Source organism: Aythya fuligula, chromosome 2, assembly GCF_009819795.1.
Source record: "Aythya fuligula isolate bAytFul2 chromosome 2, bAytFul2.pri, whole genome shotgun sequence".
Lineage (NCBI taxonomy): Eukaryota > Metazoa > Chordata > Aves > Anseriformes > Anatidae > Aythya > Aythya fuligula.
The window spans coordinates 115378883-115402520 of NC_045560.1; the positions used below are offsets into that span (position 1 = coordinate 115378883).

General features: G+C 37.2%; 1 protein-coding gene across 1 annotated transcript; it reads left to right on the top strand.

Annotated features, from left to right (window-relative positions):
• The first annotated feature begins 1395 nt into the window (after window positions 1–1395).
• On the top strand, window positions 1396–21973 carry B4GALT6 (beta-1,4-galactosyltransferase 6). The gene is made up of 9 exons (XM_032181608.1): window positions 1396–1552; window positions 12342–12458; window positions 12820–12933; window positions 16567–16691; window positions 17168–17284; window positions 18539–18726; window positions 19351–19473; window positions 20466–20567; window positions 21724–21973. The coding sequence occupies exons 1-9, from the start codon at window positions 1438–1440 to the stop codon at window positions 21869–21871; spliced, it is 1149 nt and encodes a 382-aa protein (XP_032037499.1). The 5' UTR covers window positions 1396–1437; the 3' UTR covers window positions 21872–21973.
• The last annotated feature ends 1665 nt before the right edge of the window (window positions 21974–23638 follow it).

A 23638-nucleotide genomic window follows, 5' to 3' on the forward strand; every position in this document is an offset into this window, starting at 1 on the left:
AGGGACAATCAGGAAATTCCTCTGTGGCTACAAATTGTTACTGTGCATACTGTATCCTACTGCACAGAGAAATGTCCCCTTTCGACATCTAGCAATGCTGGAGGATAGAGTAGCGTCTTTTGGCTGTATAACAAAGGTGTTTTAAGTCAATATTTGGTTTCTTATTACTATCACCTATCTGCATCATTATTTCACTGATTAACCAATAACTTCATATTTCTAGTGCTGATGTTCATGTCTTGACTTCTGGTTTTTATACATATGATACAAAAATACTCATATGGAAGCCTGCAAAGTGTTTGGAAGCGGTTTGCTTGTGACTGAAATGGAGGAAGCGATAAGGTTGTCCCTACAGTCTGAAGGATAAAATCCAGGTGGCCATGAGAGGTGGTGGGTGAACAAAATGACTGTCTTGACACATCTAAAACAAAATGAAGTTATCAGCAAGGCCTGTTGCGTAAAAACCATAGTGCGAGTACAGTGACTGAGGCAAAATTGTACTTGGAAGGGGGTTCATTCCCTATTTCTGTGCTTTTTGCCTGAAGAAACCGAACATATTTCAACGACACAGAGACGGATTCCCGTGGAACCCGACGCTGCTGCCGCCTCAGGGGCGCTCGGGCACGCCGGGCCGAGCCGGAGGGGCAGGGCGAAGGTGCCGCCCGCCTCGCCGGGCACCCCTTCCACCGCCGCCATCCCCTCACAGCCCCCTCAAGCCCCAACGGCTTTTCCCGCCGCGCCGCCACGTGACGAATGGTGCGTGTGTGTGTGGGGGTACCCTGGCGGCCCCCATCCCGCAGCCCCGCGCCAGCCAATGGGGAGGGCGGGTTTAGCATCTCCCTGCCTCCCCATTGGGCAGCAGCCGCAGTAGCAGCAGCCGCAGTAGCAGCAGTAGCAGTAGCAGCAGTAGCAGTAGCAGCAGTAGCAGCAGTAGCAGTACTGCCAGCGCCCTCCCGGCCCCCCTCCGCTCTGCAGTCTGCTGCTGCTGCTGCTGCTGCTGCTGCCGCGCCGGGGCTCGCGCACGCTCCAACCGCCGCAGTAGCCGCGGCTCTGCGGGGCGGGGCGGGGCGGGGCGGGGCGGGGCGCGGTGCCCGCCCGCAGCGGGGATGCTGCTGCCGCCGCTGCTGCCCGTCAGGGGACAGCGGGCGGCCGCGGCGCCCGGCGGCGTGAGCGGCCCCCGAGCCCCTTGGCAGCGCTAGGGCCGGGGTAAAAGAGGGTGGGGGGGAGGGAGGAGGCGGCGGCGGCGGCGGCTCCGGCCGCCACCTGCTCGGCAGCGGAGGCGCAGCGCCAAGGCGGGGGCGGCCGAGCCGGCCGCAAAGGGCCGCTGCCCTTCCTCCTCTTCCTCTTCCTCCTCCTCCTCCTGGGCACCGTCCCCCGCTGGCGGGGAGGCGGAGGGGGCGGCCGGCTGTGCCCCAGGGAGGGAGGGAGGGAGGAAGGATGCCCGTGCTCCGCAAGGCGCTGCGGGTCTCCAATCGCTCCATGCTCGCCTTCATCTTCTTCTTCTCCTTCTCCTCCTCCTGCCTCTACTTCATCTATGTGGCCCCCGGCATCGGTGAGTCCTGGGGGGGGGGGGGTGCTCCCCTCTGAGGGGATGAGGCGGGGGGTGGTGGTGGTGATGGGGGGGGGGATCCGCGACCCCTCGGCACCCCCTGGGCACCCCCAGCCGCCTGCCCCGGCTCCTCCCGTGCCCCCCCCCCCGCTGCTGAGGGCTGCGGGCGGCCAGCGGGGCGCTGCCGGCCGGTGTTCGCCTGGCATCTTTGTTCTGCCGGCTCCCAGCGCTCTAGAAGGTTCAGCTGCCGGCGAGAGGTAGGTCGGTGCCGTGGTAATAAAGCAGGCGTGGATGGCAGCTGGGAGTGGGTCGGAATACTTGTCGTGTTCGTCTGTCACCGGGACGGGTCTCTCCTCGCAGGCTTCCCCGCTTCCGAAAGCGCTGCTGCAGCGAGCGGGGAGACGAGCTGCGTAAGAAATGCTGCATAGGGTAACTGCGAGCCTGGGCCGGGTTTTAAAAAACACACATCACAAAGCACCAGTCAACGTGCTGTTTGCTTAGGTCACTCGTATGTTGTTTCTGGGAGGGCATCGGGCTTCTTCTCACTGAATGAGCCTTTCAGGACAAGTCAGCGTTCGCCCTGAGATAATCTGTGTGGTGCTCCATATTTCACTGTGTTGTGTGTCTGTTGGCTAGGCTGTGCTTGCCCTTTTTCCCAAGGAATGTTGACACTTTCTCCGGCACTTCTGACTCCCAAAGTATCTGTGTAGCCATCTCACTGTATTGCCTCAGCGCTTAAAACTCCTATCTGCAGTCATTGCAACGAAATGTCTGTCCACACTGCTTAGGTGTCTGAATCCCTGCAGTAATTGTTTCCTGCTGACTGCTGTTTAGCTTCCTCATGTTCATAATCTGTGTAGCTTTTAAACCACTTCAGGGTGCAGCTACTTCACCCGTACTTACCTAATTCATTCCTGTGATGGAATGATGCTGCTAGGGTCCATTTAGACATCTTAGTTCTCCAAGACACTCGTGTAATATCATAATAGACTGTAAATACAACCACTTGGCTTATGGTTTAGAAAACAAAGTGCCATTTCCACGTTTTTATAATAGAACTATTAACACACATAATAGGTGTAGCTGGAGTTTTACTGCAGAATCATTTAAATGTTTCTTCTTCACTGGATATTGTCTTAGCAGCATTTGCACAGTACCTTGTTCAGAGTCAGAGCCTCTAATAACTAGACTCTCTTAACTGACTTCATTTTGCTATTGAGTTAGATGTTTGTTCAGTTTTCTTTGTACCAGCAGAGAAATGAAAACAACAGAATGCACCAACAGAATTCTTGGGGTCGGTTACTTGGGCCTGATGAACATTTAAAAACAAAACACACCTTGCTCACCAAAACTGGTCTCTCTTGCTATCTGAGATGTATATACTGCAGTCAGCCCTTTCAAGCTGTAGTTTTACAATACACAAACCTTCAGTAGTTAGATAAGTTTGTGAGATTACAGCTCGTTCCAGCTCCTGTTCAATGGCATGCTGCCCTGTGTATGCAGTTGTTGTGAACTAATCCAGCTTAAACAAATAAAAACCCTACAACATTTTGTCTCTGATACTTCTCAAATACAGTTCAGAATGCTGCTGTCCTGTGCCGGTCTTACTGGGGTAGTGAACATATAAAATGGTAAAGGAAAGGGCAATAGGAAATCTTATGCTGCTGATCTAAGTGTGTCAACTTGCAGACGTGATGGTTTCCCAGGAATTTGCTCCTGGAAATGTTACTGTGTACAATAGAGAGAAAGAACATCAAATACTGTCCTAAAATAAAACCCAACAGCCACCCTGGCAATTTTCTTGGAGGGGAATTGTGTAGGTCAGTGGTATGCTGGAAAGTGGGAGAAGAAGTATAAGTGGGTTATGGTGCAGAATGATTTCCTGAAATGCCAAAATGGAGTGAAAATTTGAATTCTTACTGGGCTGGTGGAGTGGAGTTCCCTCCTAGCATGCAGTTCTTGGCTTATCAAAGAGAGATGTCTGCACAAGGAAGTCCTTAGCACTATGAGAGTTTTCAGAGAGGCTAGCACATCGTCTCTGGCTTTCATGCCCATTAGAAGACAGTATTGCTGCATTTTGTAATGAAACTGCAGGTTTTGTGAATTTGAAATACTGCTAATTTGTTTAGAGGGAAAAATCTCAACTGCTTATTTTAATGTTTTTAATTATTTCTAAATTGTAAATATTTGCACAGTAATTATATGTATGTCGCTTCTCTTTTTTGTAGAAGGTTCACAGAACATTAGTTCTTTGGGAAATAGGAACGTCTGTTATCCTGTGTATTTCAGAATATGAGGGAGGAAAAGCATTCAAAGTTCAGGGTTTTGGTTTTGAGACTAAGGCATATAATATTCCACATAATATAATACAGGGCTTATGTGGTTGAGAAGAATTCATGTGCTATGTTTTTCCTGCAGCTCCTTTCCCCACTTCCCCAAGAACAGAAGATAGGGTGGGGTAGAGATGGCTGCAACCTTACCTCAGCACCGCCTCTCTTGTTTTGGTAGTCAGAGGAGCTTGAACACTAATGCAGATTGATCTGTGAGTGCTGATTAGAGAAGAAAACTACTTTTTCTGAATGGATGTTTAAAAACAAACAACTAGAAGGATTAGGTAGCAAAATGAAATGGTAGAAAAAAATCTAAATGTTTAAAAATTTCATTTTAATGTGTAAATGAGACTTCTGTGCATTAGTCTCATGTATCTGATGGAAGGAAGCATCGCTTTGACAGAAGGACCATTTTTCTGACAGTGTTCATCTGGTGCTCCTTCTCCAGTACTTGAAATAGAAGATACAAGCTGAAGACACTGATTTTGAATTAATTAATGAAGATGGCATGTGATTCTGAAACTTCCTTGGAAGTTCCAATTATCTCTACATATTGCAGGTAGAGTCTGAGGAACCTACCTGAGAGCTGGAATCTTTGGCAACAATCGATTCTTATTCAGTGTTGCAGATACCAATACAGATAAAAGCATCTTTAATAGTCAATGTGTGGTGGTGCTGACAGCTATTCAAAACACATTTAGCTTCACATTTACATCATGGAGTGTCCCCAAAGATGAGGAGAACTGGACAAAGTTGGAAGGCTGTGGTAAGAGCATTAAGAGAGAGCATTTACTGATCTTATTTCACTGCCAAGGCAATCTGAGAATTCCCAAAGACTTTTTTTTCTTAGTAGGCTTTTCAATATTTCTATCAGCATCATAACTGAAATCATGCTGGACAGTATAACTGGTTTCAAAAAACAATCTGGGTTATTTTTTCTGTCTGGCTCCAGCAGAGGACTTTTACCAGCACCTTACAGCTCTCAATATGGTAGTGAACTGCAGTCTTGCTTGGCCAAGCGCACATGGTAGTGCTTGTGAGGACTGGTTCGGGAGCAGTGCAGGGATCAGGGAAGATGCAGTCTGGTTTTGGCATCAGTAACCAGAAATCCTGCACAATGGAATGAGACAGGATAAAAAAACAGCTACTGTTTTCTCTTTCCTGGTCTTCTGCTTATCTTATTGAAACCTTATGCCTTTTCTGGCAATCCTAACCGAGGGGCAGCTGTGCTGGCTAGGTGGAACTTCAAAACATCTCCATCAGTTTCAGCTCACAAATTTGATATTGTGAAATTGATATCACATTTGATATCTTTTTTTTTTTTTCTCCTATTCTGTATTAGGAAATCATTTTTCTAGTAGGAAAAGATTATATCACTCCTTCTGAACTTAAGCAGAAATGGAGGAAAGAGCTGAAAATGCTTTCCGCAAGATAATTAGTAGCCGGTGCTTCCAGGTGCACAGCCCATAGATATGGGTACAGCCTCTGTGTTAATGTTCTTTTTCCTGACATCCTTTTTTTTTTTTTTTTTTTTTTTCCCTGATGTTTCCAAAGGCTTTCTGTTTCTTTCTGTTTGATCACAGAACAATTTAGATCAGCAGGGACCTCTGGAAGTCATCTGATCCAACCTCCTGCTGAAAGCAGATCCTATTATATCAGGTTGCTCAGGACCATGTCCAGTTGAGTTTTGCATATCTCTAGGAATGGAGATTCTGCACTACCTCTGGGCAACTTTTTCCCATGTTTAAAAACACAGAGAAAATTGTAACACATAACTGGAATTTCCCATCTCGTGTCTTGCGTTCATTGTCTTTTCTCTCTTCTCTGTGTAGCTCCAAGAAGTGTTCAGTTTCATCTTCTGTATGCATTTCCACTACAGAGCTTAAGACAACAAAAAAATCACTCTCCCCATAGCCATTTCTACTTACAACTGAACAAACCTATTTCTTTCATTTTCTTCTTGTAAATCACGTGCTTTCCCCTGGACTTGCTCGGATATGTTAATATCTTTCTTTTATTGGAATCCCCAAAGTAGCTGGAATACCTAAATATGGTTTTCACAAGTAGCTGGATAGAGGAGAATTGCTGCTCTTGAACTTGGGGCTATGATGTTGTTTCTAATACAGGGCAGCATGCTGTTGATTGTGTTTGCTACAATGATGCACAGATGAGTCTGACTTTTTTTTTTTTTTAATAGAGTGTGTGTCTTCAAGGCAGTAAGTTTAATACAGCTCAAGGGCTGCACTGAAACAGGAATAATACAGCTAGTCTGTTTAAAACAGAATAAATCCTTTGTTTGTCTTCTCTATGCTGTGTGAAAGTGTCATCTGATAAATGGATGATAGGTGTTGCAGGATGTGGTAGATGTTCGCATTTCTTTTTTTTTTTTTTTCTGCTGGCTCCTTTTACTGCTTTCTAGGAAATCCTTCTTGCGGGTCTCTTACAAGTTTCTTGAATGAGTGAAACTTTTCTATCCCTTTGCTTCATTCTTTCTGCAGGAAAATGCCTGTGCTACAAACATGGTTGGAAGCTATTTTTGGCTTTACTTAGGTCCATCTGTTATCAAAGGCTTCATCTGGAATAAATTATTTCAGAATTAGCTATTGAATTATTTTTGACTTGCTGCATAATTGGCTAATAGGATGAGATTGGAGAGTAGGTAGAACAACAGAACAGAGTATCCTGAGTTGGAAGGGAACCACGAGGATCATTGAGTCCAACTCTATAGCAAATATGTTAGAAGTTGTGTTGAAGATTATATCAGGTGTCACAGTGTCACACTTAAAATATTGCTAGAGAAAGCTTAATTATTGTTCGTTCTTCACCCATAAGTGGAGACTTGACCAATGAGATTTCCTCTTACTGGCTCTGATTAGTGGTTAAACTGACAGCTATTCAATCCCTCACAGCCAGAGGACTCACCAATTAGGCATATTCTTTGTGGCAGTGAGTATGCAGACATTGTCTGGAGTATTGAAAAAACACTGCCACTAAAACTAATTTGAAGCCTCTCTGTTATAGCTGATACAGATTTGTCCATCTGCACTGTCTGAATGATCCCTATTAACCTCCAGACACATCTGTAGTTATTCATATTTCCAACAGATTGAAGTGATCTGCACCTTTCTAATACGTGTTCCCTACAAGGAGGTATTCATACACAGACTCAAAAGCAGTCTCCCCATGCCCATGAAATAAGTTTGGAGTTATTGTTAAACTGCAAATTATGCAAAATTGGTTTTAAAGATTCAGCAATAAGTCAAGTCAAAAAATGGTTTCAAAGCATACACATTTTTGCATTTTTCTGATTGTTTCATGTGCTTCAAAAACTTCTGATTAGCAACAAACATAACAATAAATAAAATCTTATGAATTATTTAGTCTAAGTTGAACACTTCTCTAGAATTTATCTATGCTCTCTGTAGATTTCAGTTTGCAGACGGGAACTAGTTTCCATCAGTCTTAGCTTGCTTTGGTTATTCTCCTTTACTGCAAAGTTATTTATTAAATCTGCTTAGTTATTTATTAAATCTGCTTTAAAGTCTCTATTTGTAAAAAATATTCCTAGCACCTCAATTCTTGACTGTGATGTTTTAGAAGCCATCTTAAATTGAATTCTCCTTACTATATATTTAGATTACTGTTTAGAATTTAATCTGAACCTTGAGATGAGAAGAGATCCACATGAGACTTGTTCTAGAAAGCTGTGAAATGATTTCCCATTTACCGTTACTAGTTGAGATCTTTCTGTTAAGCAGTTTGAATCCATCTCTCTCTCTCTTTTTTTTTTTTTTTTTTTTTTTTTTTTTTTTTTTTTCAGTGTATTGGATGTGCTTTTTGGAAGCCCTATGAAAACAGCTGTTGACTAGCAAATGTGTAACTTTGGAGGAAAAGGCCATTTGGCAAGACCTGTTTCCATAAAGCAGTGTCTATAACATTTTAATTTTTGCAGTGTTCCTGGATTCTCTATAAAGTATCCCCATCTGAGCTTTTCAATATATTTTTTTTTTTTTCCTGAAGATGAGTGTATAATGTTGTTGGGGTTGCTCTGTTCGTAACCTTCTTGTATTTTAAGTATTGAGTGTTAACTTTTTTTTTTATTACTGTGGAATTGTACTTGAAATAAGGCTTTTTTATTATTTTATGATAAAGTTTATGATTTCAAAATGAAATGTGTAATCTCCAAGTCTGTTCATCTTTTACTCTTTGGTATCTTAAAAGTCATAGTCTGTGGTCTCATTAATGCTTTTCTGACTGTCTTGCTGAAATAATCGCAGCGCTATCTTCTTCCTTCTGTTCTTCAGAATGTCAGTCATTAGCCCAGGACTTCTGATGACTGACCTGTGGAGGTGCATCTCTGATCACTGATGTAGGTCTGGATCAATTGTCAGTGAAATCTTTATCTGAATTAGGTATGAGTTATTGCTCACACTTGAGATTAGGTGGAGCATTTTGTACAGTATTTATTCCAAGGCATCTGCACTTCTTATAACCATGCACATTATGTGACAGCCTGGGTTCTATACATTTCTTGAGTTAGGAGTGCAGTTTCTTGTTTACTATGGACCATGTTTAGTGAAATAAGGAGAATATGAAGAAAACTAGTTGTGAGTGGTTACATTGTGTTTTGTTTGATTAAAACTGAAAATTTTACTTCCTGTTATGTGCATCGTATTTCATGGTAACAGGCATGGTGATTGGTACAAATGCAGCAAGATAATAGCTGAAGGAAATCTTCATGACAACAAAGGCAGTGTTTCTGGAAGCCTGTGCCAAGCTCAGGGAGATAACCCATATTCAAGTACTACTGGCAATTGAAAAGAGGATTGCCGTGGAAGTTCCCAAACTGTAGTCCTCGGTATTCTGCTCTCGGTCTTGTTCTCTTAACATGCTTGCAAGAAAGACTTAATTTTCTCTGACATTTCTTGCTGTTGTAGTTTATCTGGAATGCTTTGCTGTCACAGCTGAGTGATCTGACACGTAATGCTCTTTTATGCAATGCTCTTTTACACAGGCCTTTGCTGACAAACCTGTGCTAATAGAGCAGATTTATTTTTACGACTAAGTTAATATCTTTGATTTCACATGATGCTCTTAGCTTCTAAAGTAATTAATTGGCAACTCAAGCATCTGCCATCACTTGAGCAGCTGTTGAACAGTAATAGATTATAAAGTCAGTCAGGCAGTGGCAAGGTGCGGTGCTTTATCAGTTTTGAGGCTGGATACTGTGTAGGTTTTCTTTTGCTTTGTGCTCTAGTGCATCTATGAATAGATTAGCATAAAAGAGAGACAGCTGGGATATTATGCTACGATAAGGTGTTGTTGTCTGTTGCAGACCAGCTATGCCAATCAGAAGGACTGAATTATGAAAGATACATTGACACACAATATTTATTTTTCAATAGAAGAACCTCCTGTCACATGAGGGTGTGAGGGAGAGGTTACAGTTCTGGAAGATTAAGTGTGATCATTAATTTGATAGTGGAAACTATGGGCCCTGCCCAGATTTGTTGCAAGGAGTTCTCTGGTATAAAGAACAACTGCTGGAGTATTATCTTTCAAGTAAAGTGTTATCTTTATTTGCGGTAGACTCTCAAGCAGCTGCTACAAAATGTGTAGAGTAAGTGCATAGAAAGGAAGATACTGCATTGTGTTTATGTATTTGGGTGGAAGTTTATGGTGATTTGGCAAACGGATTGGCCAGGAAGATGAGGTGTTGAATTGGCATAGACTCCAAGAATAGCTTGATTCAAACATGGCAAGGTTAGATCTTCCTATTAGCAAGTGCAGTTTAGGACAAGGTGGCAGCAGGCTTTGCCTGGTTGTTTTTTGGATCCTATCTGTTTGTGACACCTATTTTTTTAGAGAAATATCTTTTCTAGCTTTGTCTGCCACAAAGGTCTGATATGTTTGTTCTCATTTTTCTCCTTTTCTGCAGAAGCAGCAAGTTCTCCTTCATAAACGGGCTTTCAAAAAGGGGAGATATAGGTGATTTTGCAGAAAATCTGTTCTGTCAAGGTTTATGTCTGCCTTCTCATCTGGTCTAGCATAAAGTTTCTATAGGAACTGAGGGCAATTATTGGCCCTCTTAACTTTTCTGTGGACTTGTTTGAAGGTCTTAGTCTTAGTTCTGTCCTTAGTACTGTGTCAGGTTCCTAAAACTACAGCAGTAGTCTGTTAGGAAAATATTCCTTCCATTGACTTCTGGAGCAAATATTTCCTTTCAAACAGGAGCAATACTGGAGAATATGCTTGCTGACTACAAAGTGTCCATAATTTCTGTCACTGTTTGTCTAATAAGTGACATATCTCTGTATAACAGCTGAAGTGCATGCGCTTGCTGGGTTTGATAGCAGCCAGAAAAAATAAAAATAAATCCCAAGGCTAATGAACATGTAAGTAGAAGGGAAAGCACCGAGCATTACTGTTAGGAAAGGTGATATTCTTAGGAAGCTTGAGGTTGTGGTGCTAATGGGGAAAAAAAAAAAAAAAAAAAAAAAAAGGATCAAGAAGAAGCTAGTGAAATGACTTATGGGCTGTCTGAAAGAGGTCTAAGCATAGAACTCTGGGGGCACGCAATACTGAGTCTAATAGTCTAATATATACCTATAAAAAGGCTCTTAATTTTGTCACAGCTTAGTAAATGGGTGTCGCAGTTAATGCTACATTGCCATGCTGCTTATGTTCAGACAGTGGTCATAGGTGTATGAAAACATCTTTTCTCTTGTAAAATCATAATCTGTGTTTCATTGTATAAAGATGTATAAGGTTGCACAATAACTGCTGTGGAGAAAAACAGTAATTTGACTTTGGGGAATAATTCTGGGAATGGACACCTCTGAAGGCAGAGCTCAATAAAAGTTTGAATGTCTTGAACTCTTGAAGAGTATTGACTTGTCTATTCTTGTATCTATCAGAGTTGTAGATCTAGCTTATATTGATTTTGTTTTATTTTGTTTTATTTTGTTTTATTTCCTGTTGCCCAAAATACATTTAAGTGAACAGTTTCCTACTTGCAACAAAAAGTGGTTTGTCTAGAAGCGTTGGTGACTTAATAGCAGAAATACACCCTGATGTGAGTCAGGTTGTACTTTAATTCAGGTTAAAACTGTGCAAAGAACAAAGTTGGATGTATCCTGATGTTCCGGGTCTGGCTTGGGTGGAGTTACTTTGTTTCATAGCAGCTCATATGGTGCTATCTTTTGGATTTGTGACCAAAACGATGTTGCTGAACACCAGTGTTTTAGCTGTTACCGAACAGCTTTTGTACAGCATCTAGGTCTTTTCTGATTCCCATGCTGTCCTACCCCCAGGCAAGTAAGTTTGGGATGGGTAAAAAGTTGGGAGGGGATGTAGCTGAGACAGAGAACCCATAGTGACCAAAGAGAGGTTCCATACTATATGATGTCATGCTCAGCAACAAAATTGTGTCCCCCTCACCCTGAAGTAGTGGTTGCTGACAGAACATTACTGGTTTTGCATCATTTTTTTATTTTTTATTTATTTATTTTTGAATCCCTTCACTTTATTAAACTGTCTTAATCTTAACCCATGAGGTTTTGCTTTCCCACTCCCTTGCTTTTCTCCTTCCATTTTTTTCCCCATCCCACTGGGGGTTAGTGAGCGAGCCCCTGGTAGGGGCTTACCTGCCAGCCAAGGTCAACACACCACACCTGATAAATGGGAGTTAATGTTATGTCTCTGTAAACCTGCTATTCTGTAGTGTTAGAAAGTCTTCCAACTTTCTTTCTGTTTAGGACTGAGAGTTGTCTTAAAATCAGATTTGGAGCTTTGAATAAAGGGCTGAGAGAGAGGAATATTTCATAATGTTGCTATGAGTATTGTAATTACTCAGAATGTTGATTTACTTGTGCTTGATGCCTATAATAAATATTTCACATCATTATCAAGCATTAATACTTTAAGATTGCCAGTGATTTGTAGCAGTTGTATACTGAAACAGCTGTTGGGGGTTGAAAGCAGTGCATTTTGATCGAAAGTTGTGTTAACTAGTGAGTTAACAGTTCTTTGGGGGCAGTTCTCTGGGACTAAGGAATTTCTGGATTTTTTTTTTTCTATCCAGTGTTTCTCTGATGTATGTATTTATGCATGTATGAGAGATGGATGCATAAGCATCTCCATATGAGAACATTTTTATTGGTAAATGCAGTTGATTCCCTGTACTGGTAAATGCTTTTGGTAAGCTAAAGAGAAATGAAGGTGTCATATAAAATTTATATTGACTTCTTATAGTTTTATATAGACCTGTGACTGAGTTTATAGTATTCTCATTTTGTTGCTGTTACATTTCACTCTGTGGTTCTTCATTCTGGAGGATTAATGCTCACTAGCCATGAATTCAGACCGAGTAGTAAATACTGAACATGTTATAAATAGATGTTAGAATAATTTGGAAATACCTTATTTTAATTCAAAATTTCAATTGCCTTTTGTTTTATCAGCAAACACATATCTCTTTATGGTGCAAGCTCGTGGTATCATGTTGAAAGAAAATGTAAAAACAATAGGACACATGATCAGATTGTACACTAACAAAAACACTACGTTGAATGGAACAGGTAAGAATATTTCTTTTTTAATTTCATTTTAGAAGAGCTTTTTGGGATGCAGGGAGGAAACCTACACAAAACAAACCTTAAAGACATAGCTTGATCATGAAAGCCGAGACACAAGCACTACTTTTCAGTAACTAGAGAGAAGACCAAAGAGTTACTGTATATCAGTTCACTTTAGTAGGAAAAATGTCATAGCTGTAACAAAGATACCTTAATTGAATTACTGTTAATGTGGTAAAAAGTTATTTAATCATGCTGCATGGAATTGGCTACTTACAAAGTCAGCGTTGTCACCTGTCTGATGATATGTTACAAAATCAGTGGATAACTTTGTTTTTTACAAAAGTCAATTCTTCTTTTTAAGATTATCCTGAAGGAAACAATTCTAGTGACTGTGTTGCTCAAACAACAATGTATCTTCCAGAAAACTTCACTTACTCTCCTTACCAGGCTTGTCCAGAGAAGCTGCCTTACATGAGTAAGTTTTAAATTGACATTAATGTTTATCTGGTAAATTGGATTGTACTTAAAACAAAATGTAATTACTTTAAAAAAGTAATAAAAGTATGTAACAAAACTAAATTATTTCAATAGTAAGAATTTTAGTTACCCAGCTTTGGGAATCAAATAAAAAGTTCTGACAATATCAACTCAGTAACTGAAGAAAAGGGATGGTTATTGTACCAGTTGAAAAATGTGTATAAATTAGTATTTCTTGGGATACTTTCAAGGAATCTGGCAGATGAATTCTGCCAAATTAGTTAATTCAAAACTGTACTAGCTTCCGCTAAACTGTTCCTCTTGTGTGTTAGTTTACTGTCCAGAAGTGGAGGGATAAGGAAAGTCAGTTGTTGATGAGTCTAATTTTATCACATAATCTTAAATCACTAATGCAAATGTGTTTGCACTGAAGTGTATTCGGAATTGCCAGAATAGAGACTTCCATTCTACTTTGCCATCCTTCCTATAAACCTCATTGGCTGTACGGAAATCTACCAGAATTTGCCTTCATATTACTGCTCTCTTTTTCATCTTTTTTGAGTGATCTCTTCATTTGTACCATGTTGTGCTGAATTTAATGAAAAATTATACTTTTAATAGACAGTAATTCACTGGATAAGTTACCATTCAGCAAGGAGATATATATCCCACCCTTTGGTTTTCATGCGTCACTTTTTAATATCTATCTGTGTATAGTTCTATAAATAGAACTTCTTTCAAGGTTATCTAATATAATGAAATGTTGCAGATGGTCCTGAGATGGTCAAAGAAAACAGCTTGTTGAATCACATATATTTTGACCTACCCAGTCATCTATGGTTGTTACAGAAGTCAACTATATTTCTTCACATGACTAAATTCAATTTGCAAAATTTGTATCCTGGAATGAGAATGGTAAAATCATATTTTGTCCCAAGTACATGTGCTCTTAAAATATGAGTAGCTAGTGGCTTCTGTATGACTCAGTCTTTCAGGTTACAATGCACTGGTTGAGCACTGCTACGCTACTTCATAACTGGAGCAAGATACCTCTACTTCAACATAAAAGCAGTATGAAAGAATTTTTCATATCTTCTGTAATTCAGAATCAGTATAATTTTAATACTGGCTTGACATGTAAATGGAATGCAGACGAGTTGTTTCAGCTATATGAAATAAAACTCTTATGTTAAGGTCATCTCAATTTTATACTAGTTTGCAAAGGTCACTGCAATTAGAAGTAGTGGCTCTTAGTGAGCTATAAGAAATATACAGATCTTTAGTATGATCACCTCAATACCCTGGGATTAAATGTACCTTAACCATTATAATGAATATTAGAATTTAATATTAATAATTATAATAAATATTAGTATTTAACAAATAATTTTCAGTGGAAGTTCTCCAGAACTTATAGATTCTAGTGTTCCATCAGGTGAATGATTGAGATTTTCTTAATATTCAATCTGCATTTACTCCCCTCTGCCTCCTTCTACCTACCCCCCACATCCAAAAAAATCGTTGGATTTTTCCTTGTGCTTCGTGATGCTTGAACAAGAGTTGGTTGCCGTCTGTATAACAAAATATTGTGTTTAGGAAAAGACAAAGTTTTTGTCGATCTTCTTATTGGTAGATAAACCAATTCTTTCAGCCTTTCTAGACTGCGTAGTTCTAAAACTCTTGTGATTCTTGATTTTGTACCATAGACTTTCTCTAATTTGATTTCCTTTTGAAACATCATACCCAGCTAAAGCCCTGGTAGGACTAAGGCAACAAAACAAACCAGTAATTACCTTCTCTGTCTTTCATACAACAGCTGTTAATGTATTCCAGAATGAGATTTGCCATTTTTGTGCAATTGCATTACAGTTTATTGTCTCATATTAATATGCAATCCATTAGAAACCATCAAAATCTCTTTATGCATACTGTAGCGTGGCCAAGTATATGCTGTTTTGTATGTGAATGTTTCATTTCTCCTAAAGTAACAATCCGTAGATACATTTATATATTTAATTTCACTCGGTTTCAATACGTATCCCTAATTTGTTGATTTTTATTTTTTTTTTTTGTCCAGATTCTGTTCTTCATAATGCTTTCTGCTTCCTTTGCTTTATTCTTTTTGTTTCTTTTCAGGTTTTATAAATAAATCTGTTTTTTGTTGTAGCTTGACAGTAATGGAAGTAGTGAATACTAAATGCAGATCTTTCCTTCTTCTGCACTCCCCATCAATGACAATGAAACACTACAGATACCTGTTCACCCTTCTCCTGCGTACTTTCATAATACCAGTGTTTCAGGATCTACTATAGTTTACTATACTTTTTAAGCAATCTGGAGAGAATTTAGTCATGTTCCATAAAATTAAAAGTGTCCGCCTTATCTAAATATTGTTTAACTAGTCCTGGCTCCTACATTTTTATTTTTTTTTTTTTACATTTAAATATTTCTCATCATCCAGTGGTCACATCTAAGACTAAGATCTTAGTGCTTCACATCTTCGTACTTCACATTGTGTATTTTGTGTATTGTTTGATTCCTTTTGTGGTGTAACAATTGATATTTATTTTTATTTTTTCTGTTAGATTCTTTAACTCAATTGCATGGTTCTTGATGCTTCTCTGTCTCTTGATAATCGAAATTGATTTGATACTGTAACTAACAGTTATTTGTTGTATTTTCCAAAAATTTAAATCTTTCAAAAGAGTCTAGGTAGCTAGTCAATTCAGTATTACAGCATCAAGCAATTACAAAACGTTTTCCTTCTTTCCATGAAAAGATCTCTTGCATGTAGTTGCAGGGGAGAAAATGGTAACAATTTATTTCATCGTCCTTAAAATTTCAACCTTTACCAAATACTTGAGTTTAAAGACAAAAAATAAAGAATGTTTTATGGTATCTGTCAGAAAGTTATTGTAAAATCTTTATTTGACGATCTAGTATTTTCTTGTAATAAGTACTAACCTGATTTTTTTTGCTACCATATTGTAGTCTGTATTCAATATCTTGCTGAAATCCTCTTTGATCAGTATCCATTTGCAAATATTTTTCCTGTTGGGCTAATCAGTTCTATCAGTGGTAATTCTCAAATCTGTCCACTTGCTATAAATTGGTCTGATACAGTCAGTGGGTGAAGTCTGCATATGAAATAAATATATAGAATTTAAATTGCTGGATTTAGAATGTAGGTGCATATTTAGAATGAAGGTGCATATTCTTTTTAGAAGAAGTGCAGGCAGAGAGACACCTAGAATTTGAATGTCAGTTTAGTAGTGCAGATGAATTGGAATTGTTAACAGTAGAAGTAGAAATAGAAGGTGACTTTTTTTTTTTTTTAGAAGAGATACAAAACTGAAATTGTCTTGTTCTTTGTCTTCTGAGATGAACATTTTGCTTATGGGATTCATTGAAGGGATTTTTGTATTGGGAAATACTGACATTAATTCTGTAAAAGCTTAACATTAAGAGGATTCTATGAATTGTGTGTTGTTATTTTTTTCTCTCTTTTTTTTTTTTTTTTTAATCTATATTGTAATGTAAATCAAATTTCCTGATTCTATTTGCCTGTGATAAATCTTTCAGAGTTAGATCTTAATTGAAATTAATTAATATAAATTTTTCCTCTATTTAGGAGGCCTTATTGATGTCAATATGAGTGAAATTAGTTTTGATGAAATTCAGCAGCTATTTTCAAAAGACTTAGACATTAAACCAGGAGGACACTGGAAACCAAAAGACTGTAAGCCACGATGGAAGGTGAGATATTTTTTTGCCTTTTTTTTTTTTTTTTTTTTCCTATTTGTATTCAACAGTAGTTAACAATTGTAAGCACTCAACCTTTTACTGCTATAGATTTATATAACATCTTGTATACTATATTGTATCTATTGTGCTGTGTTTAGGAAGACACTAGAGCTTGTAAAAAAGCATGAAATGGTTTCCTTGTAGACATAAACTTTTCCAATGTTTGTATTGCTTAATGCAATACAAATGATCATAAAAGGAAAATCATATTTAACTTTTACGTAATAACTTTTTCTTCTTTTTTTTTTAATTGCTTGAGCAAAATTCCAAGCTGCTTTCTTAGTGGAAATGACATGTTGTAGAACACTGAGCCAATTTTAAAGTAAAAATTAAAAAGATTGTATAAGCCACAGAAGACTTAATTTGTATTAAAACATCACATTTTAAAAATGTTAATATAATAGCTTGCTATAAATAATTTTTTGAAGGTGGCAATCCTCATTCCTTTCCGGAATCGCCATGAGCATCTTCCAATTTTTTTCCGGCATCTGATACCTATGTTGCAGAAGCAGCGGCTGGAATTTGCCTTCTATGTTGTTGAACAGGTAACAACACTTATTTGAAAAGTGATTCTTTGGGATTTATAATTTAAATTTAAAAATTGTTTCACCGCCCTTCTAAGCCTTTGAGTGAAAAAGGAGAGTTCAGCTCCATTTCCAGGATTATGCTATGTCCTTTTTTCAAATGCAGGCTGGTATTTTACGGGTGATAACATGGCCTCTTTGAATCTGTTGTCTTTATAAGTTTTCAAGGTAAAACAACAACAACAACAAATACACATTTTAAGGATAATAATTGGGAATGGTTGTTTAGGGAAAAACATTTTACAGCACATGTTCACTGGAATCCAATCAAAGACAGTAACTTTAAAGTGTGTTCTATCCAGTTCATATATATGAAATATAGTGGTGGTGTTGATCCTAAAAAATTACCAGCTAGTACCAGCTGGAGACTAAGAGACTCTTCATAAACAGAGAGGAACGATTATGTAGGAAAAACAAAAACCAAAACCAACCAACCAAACAAACAACATAAAACACAAAAACAGCTAACCAGAAATGTCTGCAAGTCACAGTGAAGGAACAAAATAGTTCAGATTAACAGAGGAATTTGCACTGTTGTTGGCTGTAGTAGATAACCTCCCAAAGAAATTGTTGGACTTACTTTTCATGGTTTATCTTATATGATATTTTCATAAGTGAAAAGTACCAGAAAACAAATAAAAAGATCCACTAAATGGTCATGAAAAAGTTATTTAAAATGCATTTGCTATATCAAAAGGTCTTGTAAGTTGTACTGTCTTGTTAGTTCAAAATAGAAATGTGGAGATTTAAACTGTGCTAGAAATAAAAATAATTTGAATTTAACTTCATAGAAGTTTCTAAGAAATTGGAAATTCTTATATATGCTTGTCATTAATGTATATATGTAAATGTTACGAAAACATAACAATTACAGCTTGACTAAACAGTCAACTGTTTTAAGAAACAAAATATTTCTTTTTAGTTTATATCAGTATTTCTTTACCTGGTAATATAATGCTGTATTGATCTAGTGCTGTAAGTTACTAGTGCTGTTAAGTTTTGTGCAAGGTAGAAGGTTGCCTAGACTTTTAAATCACAAAATAAGAATTGATGTGGTTGGTGTTAATCAGAACTACTGCTCTGCTTAACTAGAGGAATAACAGACATCTTTGCCAATACTTTTTTAGTGCGGAAGATGATGTATTTCTCATAGTGTTGAAATTATGTCTCTTTCTTCTTGACTCTTACAATTTCTTTTTTGTTTTGTGTTTGAAGACAGGTACACAACCTTTTAATCGTGCAATGCTCTTTAATGTTGGCTTCAAGGAGGCTATGAAGGATGTTGTCTGGGACTGCATTATATTTCATGATGTAGATCACTTACCTGAAAATGACCGTAATTATTATGGGTGTGGAGAAATGCCACGTCATTTTGCAGCAAAGCTGGACAAATACATGTACATGTAAGTAACTAACTTTATCCACATTTTTTCTTAAAGACTCAGAAACATTCTTGAATATTGTATAACTTTCTAGCAGTTTTGCTGGACAGATCAATAGCAATGCATTGAAAGCACAACTGTGTGTTTGTGCTTCAGGTTGGCAACCAATTAGCTGTCAAAATTTTCAGGATTTTAGATGTATCAATTAACGTATATATTTTTAAATACATTACTAATTGTTGATTTTTTTAATTTTTTTTTTTTTTACAAATGGATAAAGAGCAATTTTTCCAGTTGAATAGTGTCAAAGTACAATAGTTTGAAGGCTTTGCTTCACAGTTCTTTCAGCTTTGAGTCTAAATCAGCCATCTTAAATATGTGGTAGACATGTTTCATGTGATGATACTAACATGAGCTACAGTCTAAAGAGTACCTTTCATGCAAATGAGACACTACTGCAAATATTTTATTCAACTTCCATTTGTATTACTTAATGCCTGTTATCTGTGAACCAGTTTCCCTTAATGGATACATTCCACATCTGTCCTTAATTTAGAGTTCTTTATGTTTTAGTGAAAGGTGTTGCTCAATGAGAAGGCTACTTTCCTAAGTCCAGATAATACAAAACTTGTCTTTTGTTTTCAGTCTTCCATACAATGAGTTCTTTGGTGGGGTAAGTGGACTGACAGTGGAACAATTCAAGAAGATCAATGGATTTCCTAATGCCTTTTGGGGATGGGGTGGAGAAGATGATGATCTTTGGAACAGGTGAGTGTTCAGTGCTTATTAAGTCTTTCTTATTGTTCTCTTATATCCACCATTTGAGAGCAATTCAGCGTTTTTTGTTTTAAATGAACAAATTCTGTCATTTCTAAAGAATTCAGTTTAGTAATATCAGAAAATACTGTGTAAAAGAGTAAGTACGACATTCATTCTTCCTTCACCTCTTTTGGCCTGGGGAGAGTTAACAGTCTTTTAAGAGAGAGGTCTCTTAACACAATAACAGATATAACAACAGATAACAATATTAAGCATATTTAGTCTAATTCCTCTAGTCTTCTGTATGTTGCTTTTTAATTTTAATTTATATTTCTGTTGCTGCTAGCATTATAGAACAGCATTTTACAGATTGTAGAGCAAGCATGTATTTATTTAATCTTTAATATCACAGGAGCAGTGTCTGAGTGGTAGTTTAATTTGTAACTGTAGTGATAGTCACAAACTGGATAACGGATGGCAATGTTTGTTGTATTACTAACTGCACACAGTAAACAATTGTAAAACATTCCAGTAGAGTTCTTAAAACAGATGTCTGCATGACTTCAAAAAGAGATGTTTTAAAGTAGTTATTTGTTTTCCTTGCTATTTTAATTGTTTTTCTTTTCATCCTGCTTTGCAATAAAGCAGGAAATACTAAATAAATAACAATTTATATTTCCCATTTTATTGGTTTTGTCAGCTTTATTAGTCACAGAATCACACATAATCACAGAATTTCTAGGTTGGAAGAGACCTCAAGATCATCGAGTCCAACCTCTGTCATTAGACTAGAAGTTTTGTTTTTGTTTTTATTGGAGATAATGTCAGTAAATGCAAAGACTTAGCTTTAAGAGATCTATTATGTAATTTTAATTTTTGTTGTAACTTATAAAAACATATTTTAACAATTGGGCTTGATGATCTTGAAGGTCTTTTCCAACCTGAACTATTCTATAATTCTATGATATTCTTTATAAAATTGTTTATTTATTGTACTGTAGGGTTCATTATGCTGGATACAATGTAACAAGACCAGAGGGAGATTTAGGGAAGTACAAATCCATTCCTCATCATCACAGAGGTGAAGTCCAGTTTTTAGGACGGTAAGAAAAATTGAAAACTAATCAAACACTACAGCTAAAGATGTAAAGATTTTTCATATATGTGTATATCTTCTGCGCATAAAATGAGCAGTCAGTGCTTCTAAGTGTTACTCCCTCTTTAGGGCTAAACTCTGTATTTTCTTAAACTTTATTTATTTATTTATTTATTTATTTATTATGAAAGTGATAGGGTTTGTATGTCAAAAGATATTAATGTCATTCTCTTTGGTCTCTTTGGTGAAGAAAGTTACTATTCTTTAATAGTTTGGGCATTAGCACTGGGAGGGCTTCACTAGTCTTAAATATCTTGCAAAAGGAAGCAGTACAGCTGAGGAAAATGACTCCTTTGTGAAAACCAACTTTAGAACTACTCAAGGATTGATTCTTCCATCATATTTCATTATTTTCTGAGAAAACAGATCTTCTTGTTTCCTGATTATATTGAGCTAAATTTTAGTTTTGTGGTGCCTTTCTTTTGCTACAAAAATGCAAAACACGTTGATAGAGTAGAATAGCAACCAGAATGCAGCAGATGAGCTACTGTTGTAATGTAATGTGAAGAACATCATTATTTAACAGTTGAGAATAAAGCAGAAAATTGATGTGCACTGTAGACAGTAGTAAATATGTGATATGAAACTAATATATATATTAGTAACCCATGAGGGAAAACTGCTTTTTAATCAAGTCCAATTTGGATGTTCGCAAATGCAGTTATCTCAAGGATGAAATGAATTTCAGACATTTTGCATGTGTGGTGATACACTGCAAAAGTACCTAGATCTTCTCTTATCTCTATAGTGAGTTTTATAGGGGAAAAAAAATAATAAAAAAAAATGAATGTTCTTTAAAAATTGGGTCCACAAGAAGAATATATATAAATTGCCCAGCTTGTTGTCTAGACTTAAGATGAACTTAGGTACATGTACATACAATGTAATTGTATTGTGTGTAATTGTATTAAAAAACCTGGTGAAAGTGGGTGGCTTTTAAAGTTAAGGTAGGTAATTTAGTAATTTCAAATGACTGAGAGGTACTTTCAGGGTTTAAAAAATGTAGCGTTTCAAAATGAACTGTTACAGTGTCATGCCTAACATCAATGGAATGGTTTCTTGCAAATCTTTCTCATGTTTTCTTCTTCCAACTCCCTCTACAGATATAAACTTCTGAGGTATTCCAGAGAACGTCAGTATATTGATGGGTTGAACAATTTAATATATACTCCTAAAATACTTGTCAGTAGATTGTATAAAAATATAACTGTTAATCTCATACCAGAACTTGCTCCTGTTAGAGACTATTGATGGAAATGGAATGACAAAGCAACCCTACTGGAGCAAACTTTTAACACTGGAAGATACTAATAGACAGTATAGACACTGTAAAACAAAACAAAACAAAAACAACAAGAACAACAACAAAAAAAACCCTCACAACAAACAGCAGCTTAGAATTAGGGATTTTGACCATTGGATGATATGATGCATATTTGGGATGAGAAATAAAATTATTGTATGCACCATGCATTTTTTCTGAAAGAAAAGCCAGCAGCCACCACTCAGATGTTTACAGCATGAGACAACTGTTCAAGCCTTCCTCCTTCATATTCTCTATAATAACCACACAACTAAATAAATTGCAGAAAATAGACTTGTAGCTTCACTGGAAGTAAGACAGATCCTTCTTCCAAGTTTTTTTTTTTTTTAAATACTAAATCGCTCCCTTCTTCCCTCCTCCCTCTCCATATTTAAATGAATGCTTTTGTTCCTTTTTAAAATGTGTTTTGTAAATATGTGATGTAAATTAATGTGTGTACATTGCTTTTAAATTGCTCAATATGCTTCAGTATGTATTTGAGTGCGTTCTCGTTTGAATTCTATTGGAATGTTTTTATTAGCATGAAAGAACAAGTGTAAAATGTAAGTATGCTTAAAAAAAAAAGGTTATACCTTATGTGAAATGAAGGAAATATTAATTGTTGGCCAGCTATGACTGTAAACTGTTATACTAGTTTTGAGCTCTAGGCCTCCTGCATATCTATATAGAAGAATCAATTTCATATATATACTTGCTTGAAAGAAAGCTTTTAATTTTATTTATTGCCAGCAAAACTATATGATACCCTGCCTGCCATCTAAATCATATTTATATACATATTGCATGTGTATTATGGAAAATCTTGCAGTTGTTGCGTATTATGATCTACACAAACTCTTAACTGTTTCCGCGTGTGCCACTAGTGTCAATGTCAGGGATTTTAATGCCTAAAACAATGTGTCTGGGTGCATACAGTATTTCGGTTTTTTTATTTTTTTTTTTTTTTTTTTTTTTTTTAATCCTAGTAAACAGCACTTTTATTCCTCCAAAATCAGAAGAGCCAAATATGTATCTTCATTGGAAGAATATTAAAGTTAGATTTTTAAGAAAATAATAAAACATAGTTCTAATGCTTGCAGTGTGGGATTTTCAGAAGCACAGTGTGGGCCAAATTGTTCCACTTACAATGGCATAAGTGGAACTGAAAGTAGGCCAGTCCCAAGTGCTTTTTAAAATTCCACCCATAATATATCAATATATCTATTTAAGGGCCTATTCTGGTACAGTGCTGAATGCTTTTATGATGCACTAAGTATCCTCAAGTCTATGATTTCGAATGAGATTGAGGTTGCACAGTCCCAGTAAGGATTGGTCCTGTCTGTTTCTCTATTTTTGTGGTGTTAAATGTATGAGTAACTAGCCTCTCCTTAGCTTAAAACAAGAAACATATCTTCTTATTTTCTGTTTGCTTGTAATGTTAAGCTACCTATAACTATCTCACTTCTAAGTATTATCTTTTCCTATTTCTTTTTTTTTTTTTTTTACATTCCTTGTTAATACTAAGGAAAAGGACTGAATCATTTATTTTTTATGTTAATACAAAGAATACTGACCAAGATCTCCTAAACTGTTTTGTTTGTGACAGTTATTCAACTCTTTAGGAACCAAAGACTGACTCCTGCTCCCATGAAAAATGGAAAGCAGTATATAATAAGGATTGTTTATCCATAGAGTGTTCTGTAATAGCGTTGACA